The 21,990-nt window shown below is 43.7% G+C and overlaps 1 protein-coding gene across 2 annotated transcripts in view; it reads left to right on the forward strand.

Moving 5' to 3' along the window:
- Positions 1-21,990, forward strand: part of LOC106571081 (EMILIN-1-A) — a 55,050-nt gene that overhangs the window by 25,023 nt on the left and 8,037 nt on the right. Inside the window, exons 3-13 of one of the 2 annotated variants that reach the window (XM_045695547.2) lie at positions 82-281; positions 8,959-9,070; positions 9,432-9,537; positions 9,626-9,834; positions 10,018-10,456; positions 10,792-11,282; positions 11,447-11,495; positions 11,620-11,783; positions 11,982-12,087; positions 20,275-20,490; positions 20,687-20,885. In XM_045695547.2, coding sequence (XP_045551503.2) covers positions 82-281; positions 8,959-9,070; positions 9,432-9,537; positions 9,626-9,834; positions 10,018-10,456; positions 10,792-11,282; positions 11,447-11,495; positions 11,620-11,783; positions 11,982-12,087; positions 20,275-20,490; positions 20,687-20,885 — 2,291 coding nt within the window. Of the gene's footprint in view, positions 1-81; positions 282-8,958; positions 9,071-9,431; positions 9,538-9,613; positions 9,835-10,017; positions 10,457-10,791; positions 11,283-11,446; positions 11,496-11,619; positions 11,784-11,981; positions 12,088-20,274; positions 20,491-20,686; positions 20,886-21,990 lie in introns of both variants that reach the window. The other variant, XM_045695546.2, reaches the window with a different exon arrangement.

Here is a 21,990-nt window from a genome sequence, read left to right on the forward strand (position 1 = left end):
TGTATCACCTTTACTCATCTCATATTTACCTGTCTCACCTTTAACTGTGTCTCACCTGTGTCTCACCTGTGTCCACTGCAGGTATCGTACGTACAGGAGGCCCAGGTACAAGGTGGCCTATAAGATGGTGACAGAGATGGAGTGGAAGTGTTGTCATGGTTACTCCGGGGACGACTGCTATGATGGTCCAACGGGGACCGGGGACAGCCAGGTCACAGCAGGACGACCTCACGTCACACAGACCGGATACAACAATGGAGCTGGGCAGAAGGGAGGAGAGGGTAGGTTTCAACATCTCTCTCACACATCACCTCTGACACAGTTATAAATATAACATCTCTCTCACACATCATCTCTGACACAGTTATTAATATAACATCTCTCTCACACATCATCTCTGACACAGTTATTAATATAACATCTCTCTCACACATCATCTCTGACACAGTTATTAATATAACATCTCTCTCACACATCATCTCTGACACGGTTATTAACCTCTTACATCTAGACGTTCCGCTAGCGGAACACCTGCTCCAATATCCAATGATAGGCGTGGCACGAATTACAAATTCCTCAAAAATACAAAAACTTCAATTTTTCAAACATATGACTATTTTACAGCATTTTAAAGACAAGACTCTCCTTTATCTAACCACACTGTCCGATTTCAAAAAGGCTTTACAGCGAAAGCAAAACATTAGATTATGTCAGCAGAGTACCCAGCCAGAAATAATCAGACACCCATTTTTCAAGCTAGCATATAATGTCACAAAAAACAAAACCACAGCTAAATGCAGCACTAACCTTTGATGATCTTCATCAGATGACACGCCTAGGACATTATGTTATACAATACATGCATGTTCTGTTCAATCAAGTTCATATTTATATCAAAAACCAGCTTTTTACATTAGCATGTGACGTTCAGAACTAGCATTCCCACCGAACACTTCCGGTGAATTTACTAAATTACTCACGATAAACGTTCACAAAAAACATAACAATTATTTTAAGAATTATAGATACAGAACTACTTTGTGCAATCGAGGTATCCGATTTTAAAATAGCTTTTCGGTGAAAGCACATTTTGCAATATTCTGAGTAGATAGCCCAGCCATCACGGCTAGCTATTTTGACACCCACCAAGTTGAGCCCTGACCAAACTCCGATTTACTATTAGAAAAGTTTGATTACCTTTGGTGTTCTTCGTCAGAATGCACTCCCAGGACTTCTACTTCAATAACAAATGTTGGTTTGGTTCAAAATAATCCATAGATATATCCAAATAGCTGCGTTTTGTTCGTGCGTTCAAGACACTATCCAAGGGTGACGAAGGGTCATGCGCACGACGCATTTTGTGACAAAACATTTCTAAATATTCCATTACCGTACTTCGAAGCATGTCAACCGCTGTTTAAAATCAATTTTTATGCCATTTTTCTTGTAAAAAAGCGATAATATTCCGACCGGGAGTGGTGGTTTTCGTTCAAAGACGAAAGAATAAAAACATGGAGTCGACTCGTGCACGAGCCTCAGTCTCATAGTACTCTGACCGGCCACTATCCAAACGCGCTACTGTTTTTCAGCCAGAGCCTGCAAAGCCACGATTCAGCTTTTTGCCGCCTTCTGAGAGCCCATGGGAGCCGTAGGAAGTGTCATGTAACAGCAGATATCCCCTGTATTGGATAGAGATAATCAAGAAGGCCAAGAAATGGTCAGACAGGGTACTTCCTGTACAGAATCTTCTCAGGTTTTGGCCTACCAAATGAGTTCTGTTATACTCACAGACACCATTCAAACAGTTTTAGAAACTTTGGAGTGTTTTCTATCCAAAGCTAATAATTATATGCATATTCTAGTTTCTGGGCAGGAGTAATAATCAGATTAAATCGGGTACGTTTTTTTTATCCGGCCGTGAAAATACTGCCCCCTAGCCATAACAGGTTAATATGACATCTCTCTCACACATCATCTCTGACACAGTTATTAATATATAATCTCTCTCACACATCATCTCTGACACAGTTATTAATATAACATCTCTCTCACACATCATCTCTGACAGTTATAAGTATAACATCTCTCTCACACATCATCTCTGACACAGTTATAAATATAACATCTCTCTCACACATCATCTCTGACACATTTATTAATATAACATCTCTCTCACACAGTTATTACAGTTTTTCTCCACTGGTTTGGCTCATTTCTTGAAACAGAAATTACATTCTCATTCTCTAAGATCATTTGGCAAAACAGTCTTACAGTTCAGCACAACACTATAGCTCACTTGCAAAAGCTCATATCTCTCCTAAAACTGTTCACTCATGCTTCAAAACTAAATTCCTTTCCCATATAAAGAGTCAGTGCCCCGAAAATGGCAAAGATCCTTCTCAATTGCTATGGCTCATTTCTTGAAACAAACCGGACGTTCTCAACACTCTTGGTGCTTTAACCAAAACTAAATTTCCTTCTCATTTAAACAGTCAGTGCCCCCAAAATGCTTCGTCCCTTTGGCATTGTGTAAGCACTGCAAGTCAAAATGTTTAGATGTTTTGTCACTATGGCAGAGGACCATTGAAATATCCCTCATGTCCACCTTTCAGTTTTAGCCCAGTCCTTCATTGACAATGGTTACTGTACTGTTTTTTGTCCAGCTAACAGAATACAATTGTGTATAAAACTGAAAAAAAGAAATAGGATTTTAGGGTAAGAGTAGCCTCCAAGGTTTGACATCACACATTGCACTCATACTGCCAAGGAAATTGTAACCATTATCATTCACACACATAAAGTAACTTCCATACTGTCACGGTTGTCGTCGGTAATGGAGGACCAAAACGCAGCAGGTATGTGTAAGCTCATCTTGACGTTTATTAACTTCCCAAAATGAACACCAAAATAACAAAACAAGTGAACGAACGATATACAGACAGTCTGGCAAGGCACAAGGCTAAACACAGAACAATCTCCCACAAACACACAGACAAACACACCCAACTAATATAGGACTTCCAATCAAAGGCAACACCACACAGCTGCCTTCAATTGGAAGTCAACCCTAATTAACTCTACATAGAAACAGACTACCTAGACTAAACATAGAATTACATAAACATAGATCATAACCCAAAAACCCGGAAATACTAAATCAAACACCCTTTTACCAAAACACCACCCCGAACCACATAAAACAAATACCCTCTGCCACATCCTGACCAAACTACAACAACAATTAACCCTTATACTGGCCAGGACGTGACAGTACCCCCCCCTTAAAGGTGCTAACCCCGGAAGCACCTTAAAAAAACAAAAAAAACAACAACCCCAAACAAAAACAAAAATTCCCCCCTACTAAAGGGAGGGAAGGGAGGGTGGCTGCCGTCAACGACGGCACTGTGCTACACCCCCCCTCCCCAACCCACCTATATCTGGAGGTGGCTCCGGTTCTGGCCGTTCCAGGCAGTCAGGCCACTCTGGCAGCTCGGGGCAGTCTGGCCAGTCTGGCAGCTCTGGACAGTCTGGCAGCTCGGGGCAGTCTGGCCACTCTGGCAGCTCGGGGCAGTCTGGCCACTCTGGCAGCTCGGGGCAGTCTGGCCACTCTGGCAGCTCGGGGCAGTCTGGCCACTCTGGCAGCTCGGGGCAGTCTGGCCACTCTGGCAGCTCCGGGCAGTCTGGCCACTCTGGCAGCTCCGGGCAGTCTGGCCACTCTGGCAGCTCCGGGCAGTCTGGCCACTCTGGCAGCTCCTGACTAGTGGGTGGCTCTGGCGACTCTTCACTGACGGGCGGCTCTGGCGATTCCTCACTGACGGGCGGCTCTGGCGACTCTTGACTGACGGGCAGTTCTGGCGACTCTTGACTGACGGGCAGTTCTGGCGACTCTTGACTGACGGGCAGTTCTGGCGACTCTTGACTGACGGGCAGTTCTGGCGACTCTTGACTGACGGGCAGTTCTGGCGACTCTTGACTGACGGGCAGTTCTGGCGACTCTTGACTGACGGGCAGTTCGGGCGACGTCGGACTGGGATGACGCACTTGAAGCCTGGTGCGTGGTGCTGGTACTGGACGTACCAGACTGGGAACACGCACCTCCAGGCTAGTGCAGGGAGCGGGAACAGGACGAGTCGGACTGGGCTGACGTACTTCCGGGTCCGCACGAGAGACAGGAGCTGGAAACCTAGGGCTATGGAGGCGCACAGTCGGTCTTGATCTTACCTCCTGCACAACCCGTCTTGGCTGGATGGAACTAGTAGCCCTGTACGAGCGGGGTGCTGGTACAGGGCAGACTGGGCTGTGCAGGGGCCTGATGGTAGCCGTGCGTAGAGCGGGAGTTGGGTAGCCTGGTCCTCGGAGGTGTACCGGCGACCAGATGCGCTGCGCAGGCATCCTCCTACCAGGCTGGATGCCCACTCTAGCACGGCACCTGCGAGGGGCTGGAATAAGGCACACCGGACTGTGCGTGCGTATGGGTGAGATAGTGCGCTCCTCAGCGAAACATGGCGCTCTCCACCTCATACGCTCCTCCATATAACCACGGGTAGCTGGCTTCCGGCTCTTCCTATGCCTAGGCAAACTACCCGTGTGCCCCCCCAAAAACAATTCTTGGGGGTGCCTCTCGTGCTTCAACGCCAGTCGTGTTCCTCGGAAACGTTCCCGGTCCATACCAGCCTTTCACCTTTCCTCTCTCTCCCTTACCACCTGTCCCCATGGAAGGCGATCTTTTCCTGATTGGATCTCCTCCCAAGTGTAGGAGCCTTCTCCCTTCAAGATCTCCTCCCAAGTCCATCTCTCACCATAGTCCAACTCAAAATCCCACTGCTCCTTCCTCTGCTGCTTGGTCCTGGTTTGGTGGGAGATTCTGTCACGGTTGTCGTCGGTAATGGTGGACCAAAACGCAGCAGGTATGTGTAAGCTCATCTTGACGTTTATTAACTTCCCAAAATGAACACCAAAGTAACAAAACAAGTGAACGAACGATATACAGACAGTCTGGCAAGGCACAAGGCTAAACACAGAACAATCTCCCACAAACACACAGACAAACACACCCAACTAATATAGGACTTCCAATCAAAGGCAACACCACACAGCTGCCTTCAATTGGAAGTCAACCCCAATTAACTCTACATAGAAACAGACTACCTAGACTAAACATAGAATTACATAAACATAGATCATAACCCAAAAACCCGGAAATACGAAATCAAACACCCTTTTACCAAAACACCACCCCGAACCACATAAAACAAATACCCTCTGCCACGTCCTGATCAAACTACAATAACAATTAACCCTTATACTGGCCAGGACGTGACACATACATCAGAGTAAAAAGAAAATATATACAGCATAATATACTGTAATATAAACACACAAACAAAAAACAATGAAAATTATATGCAGCCTACAGTGCTGTAAGTAAAGCTGGACAGTTCTTCACTGGACGCTGTCCTCACCCTCCCTCTCCTGGCCACCATCCTCACCCTCCTGGCCATCCACATGCTGCTGTCTGTCTGGCCACAGATTCTCGTCCACATCACAGCCTATATTCTCCCTTGCGATGCAACGAGGGAAGAAACGGCGTGCATGTCGCAACCATCCCCTACACTGATCTCCTGTAATATCCTCACACGCAGCGTCCATTGCATGGAGCAGGGACCTCTGATCTTGAGCCCGATGCTCATACACTCTCCACCTCCAAGCGGAGAAATACTCCTCAATAGGATTGAGGAAAGGAGAGTAAGGTGGTAGGAACACCATGACCATCCTTGGATGAGTAGTGAACCAGGCCCTGATGAGCGGGCCACGGTGGAAATTCACATTGTCCCATACAATGACATATTGTGGTAGGTGAGGCCCTACGAGACCTCTCTCATTTTCAGGGATCAAATAAAAATGAAGGCGGTCCAAGAAGATGAGGAGCTTCTGTGTATTGTATTGGCCAAGACTGGGGATGTGAGTGGCCACACCATTCTCAGATATGGCAGCACACATAGTTATATTGCCCCCTCGCTGGCCTGGGACATCCGCGGTGGCCCGGTGGCCAATAATATTACGGCCACGTCTTCGGCCCTTGGCCAGGTTGAAGCCAGCTTCATCCACAAACACGAGGATGTGATGGGTCTCGTTTCCTTCCAATGCCATTATTCTCTACAATAGCGTAAAAAAAGAAAACATCAAATCAGTCATACAGAAGAGTCATACACTACAGTTACAGACAATTACATAGGAATGTTCTATGTTCTCCACAAGTTCAATATACTACTGGCCACTACTCCAGTGGTTCCAAACCTGGGGTACATGTACCCCTATGCAGAGGTACTACAGGTGGTATTTGACAGAAAGGGGAGGGGGGAAATCATCAATGACTAGACTTACTGAAATGTTACAGTAAAACCCACAGTATTAGATAGATTTACATGGGAGGCACTAATTGCAGCTCTTTGACCCCTTTTCTTATTGTATGTTATATTCTTCAAAATAAGGATTATAATGATAATTGCATCATACAGTAAGCTGCAGCTTTTAGGCGAAATGTTGAAGTCCTGTACCTGGATTACCTGGATACACAAATCAGGTAAAGTGGGTACTGAAGCCAAAAAAGTTTGGGAACCACTGCTTAATTGTAAAAAGGTTATAAGGATGGACAACCAGTAACTGACTTACATGTACATACTGGTACCGCAGCTCTTTCACTCTATCAGAGTTTCTCAAAATTGTACCCTGTAAATTTGCTTCATTGTCATCTGATGCTTCTTCAATATCCGGTCTATTGTGGAGTTGCTTATAGAGTTGACATTTTGGAATATGGCATTGTCTTGTAGGATTGCAGCGCGGATCTGTCTCAATATGATGGCATTATTTGCCATCACCATGTTACAGATCTCTTGTTCTTGTTGTTCATTGAGAAGTTTTCCTCTGCCACCCGTGCAAGGTTGTCGTCCAATCCTAGATATAGAAGTCAAAGGACTACACTCCATTCGTAATGTATACCTTATGTATTCCTTACAGAATGAGTTACCTATGTAATTGTATTGTTGTTTTACTTACAGTAACTTTACCACAATTCTAATGCATCACTGCACAGTGACTGGAATACTACTGTAAACTGTATCATCAATACTGTAGAAAATAAACTATTCCATAGTTTATTTTCTCCAATGTTTTTCTTGTCATTTTTAGTATCATAACATCCCATTGAGGTAAGATATTACTGTAGGCCTATCACACACACACACACACACACACACACACACACACACACACACACACACACACACACACACACACACACACACACACACACTAAATGAATAGGTAAAGAAATATATTTATTGCTCTATGCACAGTGTCCTGTCCTATACAACATATAATTCCATCATTGACTGACTACATACCTGTTTTCCCTGCGAAAGGTTTGGATGATGGAGGAGACTGTTGAGTGAGGCACATTAGGCTGCACTCGGCGACCTGCCTCCTCCATTGTGAGGCCATGGTTGATGACATGGTCTATAATTGTGGCCCGAATTTCATCCGGGACAGCATGGTGTCTTCGTGCTCCTCGGCCTCTTCCCCCTATTCCACCACCACGTACCCTTACTCCTCCTCCTCTTCTTCTTCCTCTTCCTCGAGCAGGCAGTTGCCCTTGTTCATTTACTTGGCCAGGTGCCTCCATGTTCAGAAATTGTACTGGTCCTGCATGGTCAAGCTCTTTACATAGATGTTTGGCAGCATTCACAGTCATGGACAGCACCTGTCAGGTAACTAAACATACTGTTTGATTGGTCATCTGAGATGTGTGAAACTCCTCCTTCGTTAGTCAAGTTCTAGTTTCACCTGACTGTCAATTGCTGTAATAAATGTATCAAATGTTCCAAGGGATTCATATATGGTATTCATGGTATTATGTTCTTGACTAATTTTGACAATTGAACAGACTATTGTGCATGTGATGACTTATACAATGAAATGACGCTGACACGTTTTGGAGCGAACAGCCATTAGACTGAGAATCAACAATCAGTTTAGATCGATAAGATCTATTCACTTGGAAATTGTGCTAAATGTAGGCTACATGTACTTAATCATTTGCAAAGATGTACTGAGACATTGAGACATGTACTTAGACATTTGCAATTTGATGAAATTAATGAGAAATTCATTTCTGTTGTGAACAATTGCCAAGTGGTTTGGAGGTTTGTTCATGTAGTTTTGAGAATGTAATTTCTGTTTCAAGAAATGAGCCAAACCAATGGAGAAAAACTGTAATATAACATCTCTCTCACACATTATCTCTGACACAGTTATTAATATAACATCTCTCTCACACATCATCTCTGACACAGTTATTAATATAGGGTAGATAACCATATTCCAAAGAACAGTCCAAGTCCATTTGCTTGGATACGTTGAAGCTTGGAAAAGTTATAGCCTTGTGGCTCAATACTTGGACAGTCACAAGAATGTATTGGTTTGGAAAACTCTTAATTCAAAAAACTCTATGGGTTGTTTCCCCAGGCACAGATTAAGCCTTGCCCTGGACTTAAAAGTGCTTTGAATGGAGAATCTTTGTCTGGGAAAAAGGCTGTTAGTTTTGAATGGAGAATCTTTGTCTGGGAAAAAGGCTGTTAGTTTTGAATGGAGAAACTTTGTCTGGGGAAAAAGGCTGTTAGTTTTGAATGGAGAAACTTTGTCTGGGGGAAAAGGCTGTTAGTTTTGAATGGAGAATCTTTGTCTGGTAAAAAAGGCTGTTAGTTTTGAATGGAGAAACTTTGTCTGGGGGAAAAGGCTGTTAGTTTTGAATGGAGAATCTTTGTCTGGGAAAAAAGGCTGTTAGTTTTGAATGGAGAAACTTTGTCTGGGAAAAAAGGCTGTTAGTTTTGAATGGAGAAACTTTGTCTGGGAAAAAAGGCTGTTAGTTTTGAATGATAAACCTGTGTCTCCCTGCTCCAGGTGACAAGATGAAACAGATGGAGGAGACTATTCAGAGGTTGACCAAGGACATCCATGACATGCAGTCCACCATGACGGACATGAACCTGAGGTTCCAAGACGGAACTAAGAGGTCAGAACAACACAAACAGTAGTGTACTATGTAGGGAATAGGATTCCATTTGGGACGGAGACTAAGAGATTACCCCACAGAGTTGTACTGCTCCCAAAAGCGAATTTAGACTTATAAATAGGTTTTACTATATGTGTATAATTTATTTGGTGGAATAATGTGCTGCTTGTTTTATCTCGTAAGTAATGTGCTGGGGGAAAGAAAATCTGGATTATTTTCTACAAATAAACAGATACTGGTAAAACTAAAATACTGAACATAGAACGTAAATTCACTTTTGGGAACAGAAACACTATGATATCTTATCCAGCATCAATAGCTATTTTTTATGTGCTTATAACTTTGATTTTGGACCCCACAGGCCAGGCCTGAACGGAGACAGGACCCCTGCAGACGCAGCCAAGCCCATGAAAGAGACCATTCACAACATTCAGACCAAACTTGACCAACTGGACAATCGCACGCAGGTGTGCGCACGCACGCACGCACACACACACACACTTTCTGTGTAAACAGCCCCCCAAAAATATCCTCTACTCTCAGGTCCACGACCAGACCCTGCTGTCCATCAACAACCACTTGGTCAATGGTGACAGAGGTTCCCGCGGCAATGAGCTAGGCGGGGCTGTCACAGGCAAGATGGACGCCATGAAGGAGGAGATCCTCCGCGAGCTGGAGAGGAGGGTCAGTCTGTCGTGCTCCTCCTGCCAGAGCGGGGTGGAGGACATGAGGAAGCAGCAGAAGAGTGACCAGGAGAGGATCAGGTATGGAGGAATATGACTGCCAACAACAGCAATTTAATCTGAATTCAATTATATTAAATTAGTATTCAGAAATTAAATTTCATTGCCTGTGTATCAAGTTGACAAACTGTAATTTCATGGCAATAAGTACATATTGAATTCAGAATAAATTATTTGTTGGCACTAATTTCATCCCATAATTAGTGCTCTGGAGAAGTTGCTGAGCTCCATGGAGCAACACTACCGCCACAACATGGACGTCACCAGGAGGGAGATGGAACGAACACAGGGCTGCTGCAACACCGTCACAGAGATTGACAGGAGGCTGACCACCATGGAGGGGAAGTTTAACGCCACAGCGCAAGGCTATGATGTCATCAAAGAGCGCCTGGACAAGGAGCTGGGTGGTGGGTCGGGTGGAGGAGGAGGAGGTGAGAAAGGAGGGAGGACGAAGGTGACAGAGGAGAAGCTGAACGGTAGACTGAGGGAAGTGGAGAGGAGGCTGAACAACACGGTGAGGAAGACGGAGCAGAAGTTCACCAACACAGGAAACAACATAAAGGACAACCTGCAGAGAGAGGTCACCACCATCCGTAACATGGTCCTCAGCCACATGGATGACCACGGCTACAGGATAGGCAAGGTAATAATTTGTTGCAGCGCTGTGTACAGGCCTACATTAAAAACATATGTTGGATTGTGTTAAGGCCCTGCGACAGACTAGTGTCCTGTCCAGGGGGTGTCCTGATACATCAAGCTGCCTCACTACAGAAACAGGAGATAGACTAGTGTCCTGTCTAGGGGGTGTCCTGGTACATCAAGCTGTCTCACTACAGAAACAGGAGATAGACTAGTGTCCTGTCTAGGGGGTGTCCTGGTACATCAAGCTGCCTCACTACAGAAACAGGAGATAGACTAGTGTCCTATCCAGGGGGTGTACTGTAGACTACCTACCTACTACTCCTCTATTTCTTCAAGGTGGAGCTGGACCTCACAGTCCTGACGGACACGGTTACCGACCACAGCCGACGACTGGGTCAACTAGAGAACACAACAAACTTTATCGACACCAAACTGTCGAGGACAGTGGACATGTGCTCCGAGACCTGCGGCCCCAACGGGAAGGGCCGTAAGACAGAAGACATGGTCAAGACCCTGGAGTGGAGGGTAGTGGCCAACAAGGAGGACATCCAAAAGTTTGATACCAGACTCAAGGACCTGTCGCTGACTGGCGACTCTATAATAGACAGAGTGGTGGAACTCAGCAACGACGTTAAGAAGATCAAAGGATTGACGGGGGAGGACGGCGAGCGCTTCAACCAGATAGTCACGGAGGTGGAGACGCTGGGGCGGAGCGTGGACGGCTGCTCCATCTGTAGCACAGTAGAACGAGACCTGCAGTCGTTCACCAACAGCACCAACAGCGCCCTCCGGAGGTGCCAAGCGGAACTGACCAACCTGCACAACAGGTTTGATTATTTGTTTTGTTTTGTGTGTGTGTGTGTGTGTGTGTGTGTGTGTGTGTGTGTGTGTGGGGGGGTGTGTGTGTGTGTGTGTGTGTATTTATTGAATAGCAAAGTAAAATGCATAGTGTCTTTCACCACATTAACAGCCGCCATCTTGCTCTCCACAGGTTTGACTCTGAGGACTCCTCTTGTTCTCAGCTGTGCTCCAACCTGCAGGTAAATGACATCAATGAAAAGTCATTTTTGTGACTATATGTTAATGTTTACTAATCTGTAGTTGTATCTGTAGTTGTATCTGGCATGTGTGAATATATAGCTGTATATGTTTGTTAACTAAAAGGAGAAAGTGGGGAGGCTGAAGGAGGAAGTGGAAGAGTGTACAGGGAAGTGTAAGACCGGCCTGACGGACCTAAAGAAAAACCTGGACGGACATACGACCCTCCATGGACAGTTGGGATCGGACCTGAAATCCATCCAGGGGGAACTATCCAAGTTCACCATCAGGTAAATCTTCTCTGCGTCCCAAATGGCACTATTATTCCCTATGTAGTGCACTACTTTTGGGCTCTATGAGCTATAAAGTAGTGCACTATAAAGGAACTAGAGACCCATTTGGGATGCATCCCCTCTGTAAAACAGACAAGATGATCTGATTTGTTATTAGACGTTATATCATTAGTATAACCCACCACTGTTGTACAGGTTTACTACCCTGAATGACTCAGTGAAGGGGCTAGGTCATACGGTCCAGAGGCATGGCAACACCATCACAGACCTGGGCTCTACCAAGGATAACATCATGTCTGAGGTTAGATGTACTTTTATTGTCTGTTTTTAACAGAAAGTGTACTGCGTTTGCATTGTTTGCAGACAGACAATTATCACTGGGCACAAATGGTTTGATTCAACGTTGTTTCAACATGTTTCAACGTTGTTTTAACATAATATGTCAAAGTATTGTGATGTAGAATCTACGTAATCAACTGTTGTATAGATGCTGAAATTTCAACCACAGGATTAGGTCATCATGGTAACCAATTTTCAACTATAGGCTGGGCAGCACCTCCTACTGGAGAGTTGATGTATCTACAGCACCTCCTACTGGAGAGTTGATCTACCTACAGCACCTCCTACTGGAGACTTGATCAACCTACAACACCTCCTACTGGAGAGTTGATGTATCTACAGCACCTCCTACTGGAGAGTTGATCTACCTACAGCACCTCCTACTGGAGAGTTGATGTATCTACAGCACCTCCTACTGGAGAGTTGATCAACCTACAGCACCTCCTACTGGAGAGTTGATCTACCTACAGCACCTCCTACTGGAGAGTTGATCTGTCTACAGCACCTCCTACTGGAGAGTTGATCTACCTACAGCACCTCCTACTGGAGAGATGATCTACCTACAGCACCTCCTACTGGAGAGTTGATGTATCTACAGCACCTCCTACTGGAGAGTTGATGTATCTACAACACCTCCTACTGGAGAGTTGATGTATCTACAGCACCTCCTACTGGGGAGTTGATGTATCTACAACACCTCCTACTGGAGAGTTGATGTATCTACAACACCTCCTACTGGAGAGTTGATGTATCTACAGCACCTCCTACTGGAGAGTTGATCTACCTACAGCACCTCCTACTGGAGAGTTGATCTACCTACAGCACCTCCTACTGGAGAGTTGATCTACCTACAGCACCTCCTACTGGAGAGATGATCTACCTACAGCACCTTCTACTGGAGAGATGATCTGTCTACAGCACCTCCTACTGGAGAGATGATCTACCTATAGCTGATCATTGGTCTCTATCGTGAGAATGACTATTGAGAGATCTCTTAATAGCTAAATATATTCACAGTTGCTATTGAAGTCATTCCAATGGGTAGGTTTAACAAAGCCAATGAAATGTACCATACTCTATAATTCAAAAATGGCAAAGACATCAACAGCAATTGTTCGAATTCAACCTAAGGTTCAACTACAAATAGACAATACATATAGGCCACGGGGCAGTGGTCACCAACCAGTCGACCCCCCAAAATGTCTGTAAAACACCCAACGTTAAAGCCTTGGGTTCCTTTTGTTTGTGCTGTTGGTGGTACAGTTGAAGTCGGAAGTTTACATACACTTAGGTTGGAGTCAATAAAACTTGTTTTTCAACCACTCCACAAATTTCTTGTTAACCTCTCTGGGGTATGTGGGACGTGATCGTCCCATTCGCCAACAGCCAGTGAAATTGCAGGGCGCCAAATTCAAAACAACAGAAATCTCATAATTAAAATTCCTGAAACATACAAGTATTATACACCATTTTAAAGATGAACTTCTCGTTAATCCAACCACATTGTCTGATTTCAAAAAGGCTTTACGGCGAAAGCATAACATTAGATTAGGTTAGGTCAGATCCTAGTCACAAAAAAACATACAGACATTTTCCAGCCAAAGAGTGGAGTCACAAAAAGCAGAAATAGAGATAAAATGTATCACTAACCTTTGATGATCTTCATCAGGTGGCACTCATAGGACTTCATGTTACACAATACATGTATGTTTTGTTCGATAAAGTTCATATTTATATCCAAAAATCTCAGTTTACATTGGCGCGTTATGTTCAGTAATGTTTGGCCTCTAAAAAACATGCTGTGATTTTGCAGAGCCACATCAATTTACAGAAATTCTCATCATAAACTTTGATAAAAGATACAAGTGTTATGCATAGGATTATAGATACACTTCTCCTCAATGCAACCGCTGTGTCAGATTTCAAAAAAGATTTACGGTGAAAGCACACCATGCGATAATCTGAGTACAGTGCTCAGCCACCAAAACAAGCCATACAGATACCCGCCATGTTGTGGAGTCAACAAGTCAGAAATAGTGTTATAAATATTCACTTACCTTAGATGATCTTCATCGGAATTCACTCCCAGCAATCCCAGTTCCACAATAAATGTTAGTTTTGTTCGATAAAGTTAATACCTCCATTTTGTTCGCGCGTTAGGTTCACTATTCCAAATGCACTAAATCCAGACCAAAAGTCTAAAAAGTTCTATTACAGTTTGTAGAAACATGTCAAACGTTGTATAGAATCAATCTTTAGGATGTTTTTATCATAAATCTTCAATAATATTCCAACCGGACAATTCCTTTGTCTTTAAAATTGAAAGGGAACCCAGCTCGAGCTCACGGCTGCGCGCGAGACTGAGCTCATGGCCTACTGCCAGACACCTGGTGGAAACAGCTCTTACTCTCTCCCCATTCACAGTAGAAGCCTGAAACAACGTTCTAAAGACATCTAGTTGACATCTAGTGGAAGCCTTAGGAAGTGCAATATGACCCCACAGACACTATATTGGATAGGTAATCACTTGAAAAACTACAACGCTCAGATTTCCCACTTCCTGGTTGGATTTTTATCAGGTTTTCGCCTGCCATATGAGTTTTGTTATACTCACAGACATCATTCAAACTGTTTTAAACTGTTTTCTATCTAAATCTACTAATAATATGCATATCCTAGCTTCTGGGCCTGAGTAGCAGGCAGTTTACTCTGGGTACGCTTTTCATCTGGATGTGAAAATACTGCCCCCTACCCCAGAGAAATTAACAAACTATAGTTTTGGCAAGTCGGTTAGGACATCTATTTTGTGCATGACACAAGTAATTTTTCCAACAATTGTTTACAGACAGATTATTTCACTGTATCACAATTCCAGTGGGTCAGAAGTTTACATACACTAAGTTGACTGTGCCTTTAAACAGCTTGTAAAATTACAGAAAATTATGTCATGGCTTTAGAAGCTTCTGATAGGCTAAGTGACATCATTTGAGTCAATTGGAGGTGTACCTGTGGATGTATTTCAAGGCCTACCTTCAAACTCAGTGCCTCTTTGCTTGACATCATGGGAAAATCTAAAGAAATCAGCCAAGACCTCAGCAAGAAATTGTAGACCCCCACAAGTCTGGTTCATCCTTGGGAGCAATTTCCAAATGCCTGAAGGTACCACGTTCATCTGTACGAACAATAGTACGCAAGTATAAACACAATGGGACCACGCAGCCGTCATACCGCTCAGGAAGGAGACGTGTCTGTCTCCTAGAGATGAACGTACTTTGGTGCGAAAAGTGCAAATCAATCCCAGAACAACATCAAAGGACCCTGTGAAGATGCTGGAGGAAACAGGTACAAGAGTATTTACATCCACAGTAAAAATGAGTCCTATATTGACATAACCTGAAAGGCCACTCAGCAAGGAAGAAGCCACTGCTCCAAAACCGCCATAAAAAAGCCAGACTACAGTTTGCAACTGCACATGGGGACAAAGATCACACTTTTTGGAGAAATGTCCTCTGGTCTGATGAAACAAAAATCAAACTGTTGGCCATAATAACCATTGTTATGTTTGGAGGAAAAAGGGGGAGGCTTGCAAGCCGAAGAACACCATCCCAAACGTGAAGCATGGGGTGGCAGCATCATGTTGTGGGGTGCTTTGCTGCAGGAGGGACTGGTGCACTTCACAAAATAGATGGCTCATGACAAAGGAAAATTACGTGGATATATTATGTGGCTATATTGAAGCAACATTTCAAGACATCAGTCAGGAAGTTAAAGCTTGGTCGCAAATGGGTCTTCCAAATGGACAATGACCCCAACCCCAAAGTTGTGGCAAAATGGCTTAAGGACAACAAAGTCAAGGTATTGGAGTGGCCGTCACAAAGCCCTGACCTCAACCCTATAGAAAATGTGTGGGCACAACTGAAAAAGTGTGTGCGAGCAAGGAGGCCTACAAACCTGACTCAGTTACACCAGCTCTGTCAGGAGGAATGGGCCAAAATTCACCCAACTTATTGTGGGAAGCTTGTGGAAAGCTACCCGAAACGTTTGACCCAAGGTAAACAATTTTAAAGGCAATGCTACCAAATACTAATTGAGTGTATGTAAACTTCTGACCCACTGGGAATGTGATGAAATAAATAAAAGCTGAAATAAATCATTCACTCTACTATTATTCTGACATTTCACATTCTTAAAATAAAGTGGTGATCCTAACTGACCTAAGACCGGGAATTTGTACTAGGATTAAATGTCAAGAATTGTGAAAAACTGAGTTTAAATGTATTTGGCTAAGGTATATGTAAACTTCTGACTTCAACTGTATGTGCATTTGATTCAGCAGCACCGGAAAGGAAAGTGTTCCCATTTTGAACCATTTCATATGTCTGAAGGTAGAAGTCTGCCTACTCGGCAGAGAGCAAATCAAGTGCAGCAATTGGTGTACCACTGGCCAATCAGATGGATCAAATCACTGTGTCTGCAGTTTCCTCAAGCCATAAACTGTCAGAAGAAGCAAAATCGATAGTGTGATTTAAAAACCTTTTAAAGCCATGACTAGAGAGAGACTCAACTAGAGAGACACTCAACATAAAATGTAGCTGGTTGTAGCTTGCATGTTGAAGATAGCGTGCAAAGGGTCGCATGTCTGTGGAGATTTTCAAACAGCATTGATCACTTGCACCATGTACTTTTAATGTAATCTCAACCAGGGGCGTCATTCACCCCAAAACATCTGAGGGTGCACAAAGTACGGCTGGGGGGTGGTCTGGGAGGGGTGCTCGGCACCTTGACCGGAAGTTGAATAAAAAATAAAATACTTCAAACACCTGAAAATAGTGGTTTCCTGCAGTCTAGAGCCATAATCATTATGCTTATTTCTATGTAAAATATGTATATTTTTCTGCGTAGCTAACCATACCTCTTGGGCTGTCTGGATCCTCCTGACTGGTGGTTATTTTGCATTGGAGTATGTCTATTGCATTGACATGCGTGACTCAGGCCAGTAGGTGCGCCATAACCAATCAGAACTCCAGTAGGCCTATATGCAAATAGCCATGGCCATATATGGATCTGTGCCGTTCACTTTGAACTGGACTGTGTTTACAGCATGAGCGGTAGTGAGAATAAGCTCTTGTTTTGAGATCAAAGCGAGAGCTGCATGTAGCCACCTGTGCACATTTTGTTTATAGGTAATTTCTAGTTAATAATGTGGGATTGGTTGCTTCCGACAAGCGCACAAAACGTGTACATTTCTAGCCATCTTTGAAAAGCAAGTCAGGTAAAGAGCATTTTAATGTCCTAATGTCCACAGCACAAGGTGCACGTGTGTAATGATCATGCTGTTTAATCAGCTTCTTGATATGCCACATCTGTCAGGTGGATAGATTATCTTGGCAAAAGAGAAATGCTCACTAACAGGGATGTAAACTAATTTGTGCACAAAATTGGAGAGAAATGGGCTTTTTGTGGGTATGGAACATTTCTGGGATCTTTTATTCCAGCTCATGAAACATGGAAAAAACTATTTACATGATTATTACCCCTGCTCATTCGGACTACCACCAGCTATTGCACTCATACAGCTGTGAAAATAGCTAAAATATTTCTGACACACGCAGAGACCTATAGTGCTACTGCCAGGCTTAGATTTCCCACTACGTTAGGTTTGTTAAAATAGAGCCCTTAGACTGACCACTACGTTAGGTTTGTTAAAATAGAGCCCTTAGACTGACCACTACGTTAGGTTAGTTAAAATAGAGCCCTTAGACTGACCACTACGTTAGGTTAGTTAAAATAGAGCCCTTATATTGACCACTACGTTAGGTTAGTTAAAATAGAGCCCTTAGATTCACCACTACGTTAGGTTTGTTAAAATAGAGCCCTTAGATTCACCACTCCGTTAGGTTAGTTAAAATAGAGCCCTTAGATTCACCACTCCGTTAGGTTTGTTAAAATAGAGCCCTGAGACTGACCACTACGTTAGGTTTGTTAAAATAGAGCCCTTAGACTGACCACTACGTTAGGATTGTTAAAATAGAGCCCTTAGACTGACCACTATGTTAGGTTAGTTAAAATAGAGCCCTTATATTGACCACTATGTTAGGTTAGTTAAAATAGAGCCCTTATATTGACCACTACGTTAAGTTAGTTAAAATATAACCCTTAGATGACAACAAAACCATTGGAATTTGGTCGTGCTTTTAGATGGTTGAAAGCATAGTGATAACACATTGGGAATTCAACAAACTTCTGGCTGTCTTTTTGAGTGGACGAATAAAAGTTGAAATCTCATTCATCAACATCTCTACCAAATATTACCCAAATGTCCGTGTTGAAATGAGGTGGTGTGGCCAGTGAGGTGCATCAGATATACAGTCATGACATACAGCTCCCCCGATAGATTTAGTAGATCCACATGTCCATCACCAGGTACAATGCATTCAGAAAGTATTCAGACACCTTCCCTTGTTCGACATTTTGTTAGGTTACGATACAGCCTTATTCTAAAAAATTGTTTTAAAAAAAAATCCTTAATCTACATAAAAACAAAGCAAAAACAGGTTTTTATACATTTTTACAAATCTATAAAATATTTTAAAAATACATACCTTATATTCAGACCCTTTGCTTTGAGACTCGAAATTGAGCTCAGGTGCATCCTGGAGTCCACCTGTGGTAAATTCAATTGATTGGACATGATTTGGAAAGGCACACACCTGTCTATATAAGGTCACACAGTTGACAGTGCATGTCAGAGAAAAAAACCAAGCCATGTGGTCGAAGGAATTGTCTGTAGGGCTCTGAGACAGGATTGTGTCGAAGCACAGATCTCGGGAAGGGTACCAAAAAATGTATGCAGCATTGAAGGTCCCCAAGAACAGTGTTACAGTTAATATAAGGAAATCAGTCAATTGAAATAAATTCATTAGGCCCTAATCTATGAATTTCAAATGACTGGGCAGGGGCGCAGGCATGGCATAGGCCCACCCACTTGGGAGCCAGGCCTAGCCAATCAGAATGATTGAGCTAGCTGCCCGGTCAAACTGAGCAATCGGGGGAGAACAGCCTTGGTCAGGGAGAACCTGATGGTCACTCTGACAGAGCTCCAGAGTTCCTCTGTGGAGATGGGAGAACCTTCCAGAAGGACTACTATCTCTGCAGCACTCCACCAATCAGGCCTTTATGGTCGAGTGGTCAGACGGAAGCAACTCCTCAGTAAAAGCCACATGACAGCCCGCTTGGAGTTTGCCAAAAGACACCTAAAGGACTCAGAGCATGAGAAACAAAATTGGTCTCTGGTCTGATGAAACCAAGATTGAACTCTTTGGCCTGAATACCAAACGTCACATCTGGAGGAAACCTGCCACCATCCCTACGGTGAAGCATGGTGGTGGCAGCATCATGCTGTGGGGATGTTTTTCAGAGGCAGGGACTGGGAGACTAGTCAGGATCAAGGGAAAGATGTACAGAGCAAAGTACAGAGATCCTTGATGAAAATCTGCTCCAGAGCGCTCAGGACCTCAGACTGGGGCGAAGGTTCACCTTCCAACAGGTCAACAACCCTGAGCACACAGCCAAGACAATGCAGGAGTGGCTTCGGGACAAGTCTCTGAATGTCCTTGAGTGGCCCAGCCAGAGCCCAGACTTGAACCCGCTCAAACATCTCTGGAGAGACCAGGAAAATAGCTGTGCAGCAACGCTCCCCATCCAACCTGACAGAGCTTGAGAGGATCTGCAGAGAAGAATGGGAGAAACTCTCCAAATACAGCTTAGCCAAGCTTGTAGCGTCATCTCCAAGAAGACTTGAGGCTGTGATCGCTGCCAAAGGTGCTTCAACATAGTACTGAATAAAGGGTCTGAATACTTATGTAAATGTCATATTTACGTTGGGTTTTTTTTGTTGCAAAAAATCTAAAAAACGGTTTTTGCTTTGTCATTATGTGGTATTGTGTGTAGATTGAAAATGTAATCCATTTTCGAATAAGGCTGTAACGTAACAAAATGTGGGGAAAAAGTCAAGGGGTCTGAAAACTTTATGAATGCACTGTACATGGTTCCTGTATACTACAAATCCATTTTATATTGCAAAGTTACATTTCACAGTTCTGTATTGCACACTCCATAATGAGTCACTGTCAACCTCTCCTTCCCCAAGTTGGACCATGTGCAGACAGAGCTGGACGAGCACATCAAGGACACCGGGGGGCGCTTCACTGACCTGGGTCGTGAGATAAAGACCATCACCAGTAAACACGTGACGGAGATTGGGGAGTGTCGGCGGTCCGGGGATGGGCTGGACAAGAGGCTGTCCAAGATGGAGGAGGTCTGTGGCCGGTTGGATGGTGTCTCCAACAGCCTGGCCAAGATCAAGGTAGTGAATCTGTTTAACCTCCCTGGGCAAGGTGGGACGCTTGCAAATACTGCCCCCTAGCCCCAACCGGAGCTTTTTTTAATCTGTTTTTTTTTTATTAACATTTTGCTTTTTTATTTTCCATTTGTGTTTTATCCTTGGAGTTCTTGAAAGGCTGATGTTGAGTATAATTATTTGTATTATTATTATTATCAAGGAGGGGCTGAACAGACACGTGTCTGGGCTGTGGAACTGTGTCAACACGCTCAACTCCACGGTCATCTTCCACGACGAGTCCATCGACAACATCCAGCACGTCCAGCTTCCAGACGTTCACTCTGACATCAACAGGCTCAACACCTCTGTCCTCAACGTCCTCGAGGAGTTCCACAGCTTTAAACAACAGGACTTTGTCGGTGAGTGGAGCAGAATTGAAGTGAATGGAGAGTGCAATGTTCAAAACTAAATGGGCCAAATTACCTTTTGGTAACTTTAAACCAAGTCATTGAGTTGATTGTTGCTGAAATGAAATGTTCTAAAGGTCCAACGTCAAAGGTCCAAGGTCCAAGCCACATGAGATAAGAGATGATATTACATTATACTTTATTAATCCACAAGGGTTTCATTATTTTGTCATCATACCGCATTCATAGTAAGACAGGACTTTGTCGGTGAGTGTACTAAAGGGAAGTGAAGTGCAATGTGCCAAATTGTTGGGCGAAATGACTTTTTAGTAACTTCAAAGCCACGTCATTGAGTAGATGACAATTTTCTCCTCAGGGACAATAAAGTGCATCCTATATCCTATCTCAGTTGATTTGGACTTTAAGAGAGAAGTTAAGCGCACGTCTAAGATACACTACATTATCAAAAGTATGTGGACACCTGCTCGCCAAACGTCTCATTCCAAAATCATGGGCATTAATATTGAGTTGTTGGTCCCCCCTTTGCTGCTATAACAGCCTCCACTCTTCTGGGAAGGCTTTCCACTAGATGTTGGAACATTGCTGTGGTGACTTGAATCCATTCAGCCACAAGAGCATTAGTGAGATCGGGTACTGATGTTGGGCTATTAGGCCTTGCTCACAGTCTGCGTTCTAATTCATCCCAAAGGTGTTGGATGGGGTTGAGGTCAGAGCTCTGTGCAGGCCAGTCAAATTCTTCCATGCTGATCTCGACAAACCATTTCTGTATGGCCCTCGCTTTGTACACGGGGGCATTGTCATGCTGAAACAAGGAAAGGGCCTTCCCCAAACTGTTGCCACAAAGTTGGAAGCACAGAATCGTCTAGAATGTCATTGTATGCTGTAGTGTTAACTTCTCTAGGGCCAGTGGGACGATTTCGTCCCACCTACGTAACAGCCAGTGAAATCCCGTTGCGCGATTTTCAAATACCTTAGAAATGCTATTACTTCAATTTCTCAAACATATGACTATTTTACACCATTTTAAAGACAAGACTCTCGTTAATCTAACCACACTGTCCGATTTCAAAAAGGCTTTACAACGAAAGCAAAACAT

The sequence above is a fragment of the Salmo salar genome, chromosome 15, assembly GCF_965601325.2.
Source record: "Salmo salar chromosome 15, fSalSal1, whole genome shotgun sequence".
Classification (NCBI taxonomy): domain Eukaryota; kingdom Metazoa; phylum Chordata; class Actinopteri; order Salmoniformes; family Salmonidae; genus Salmo; species Salmo salar.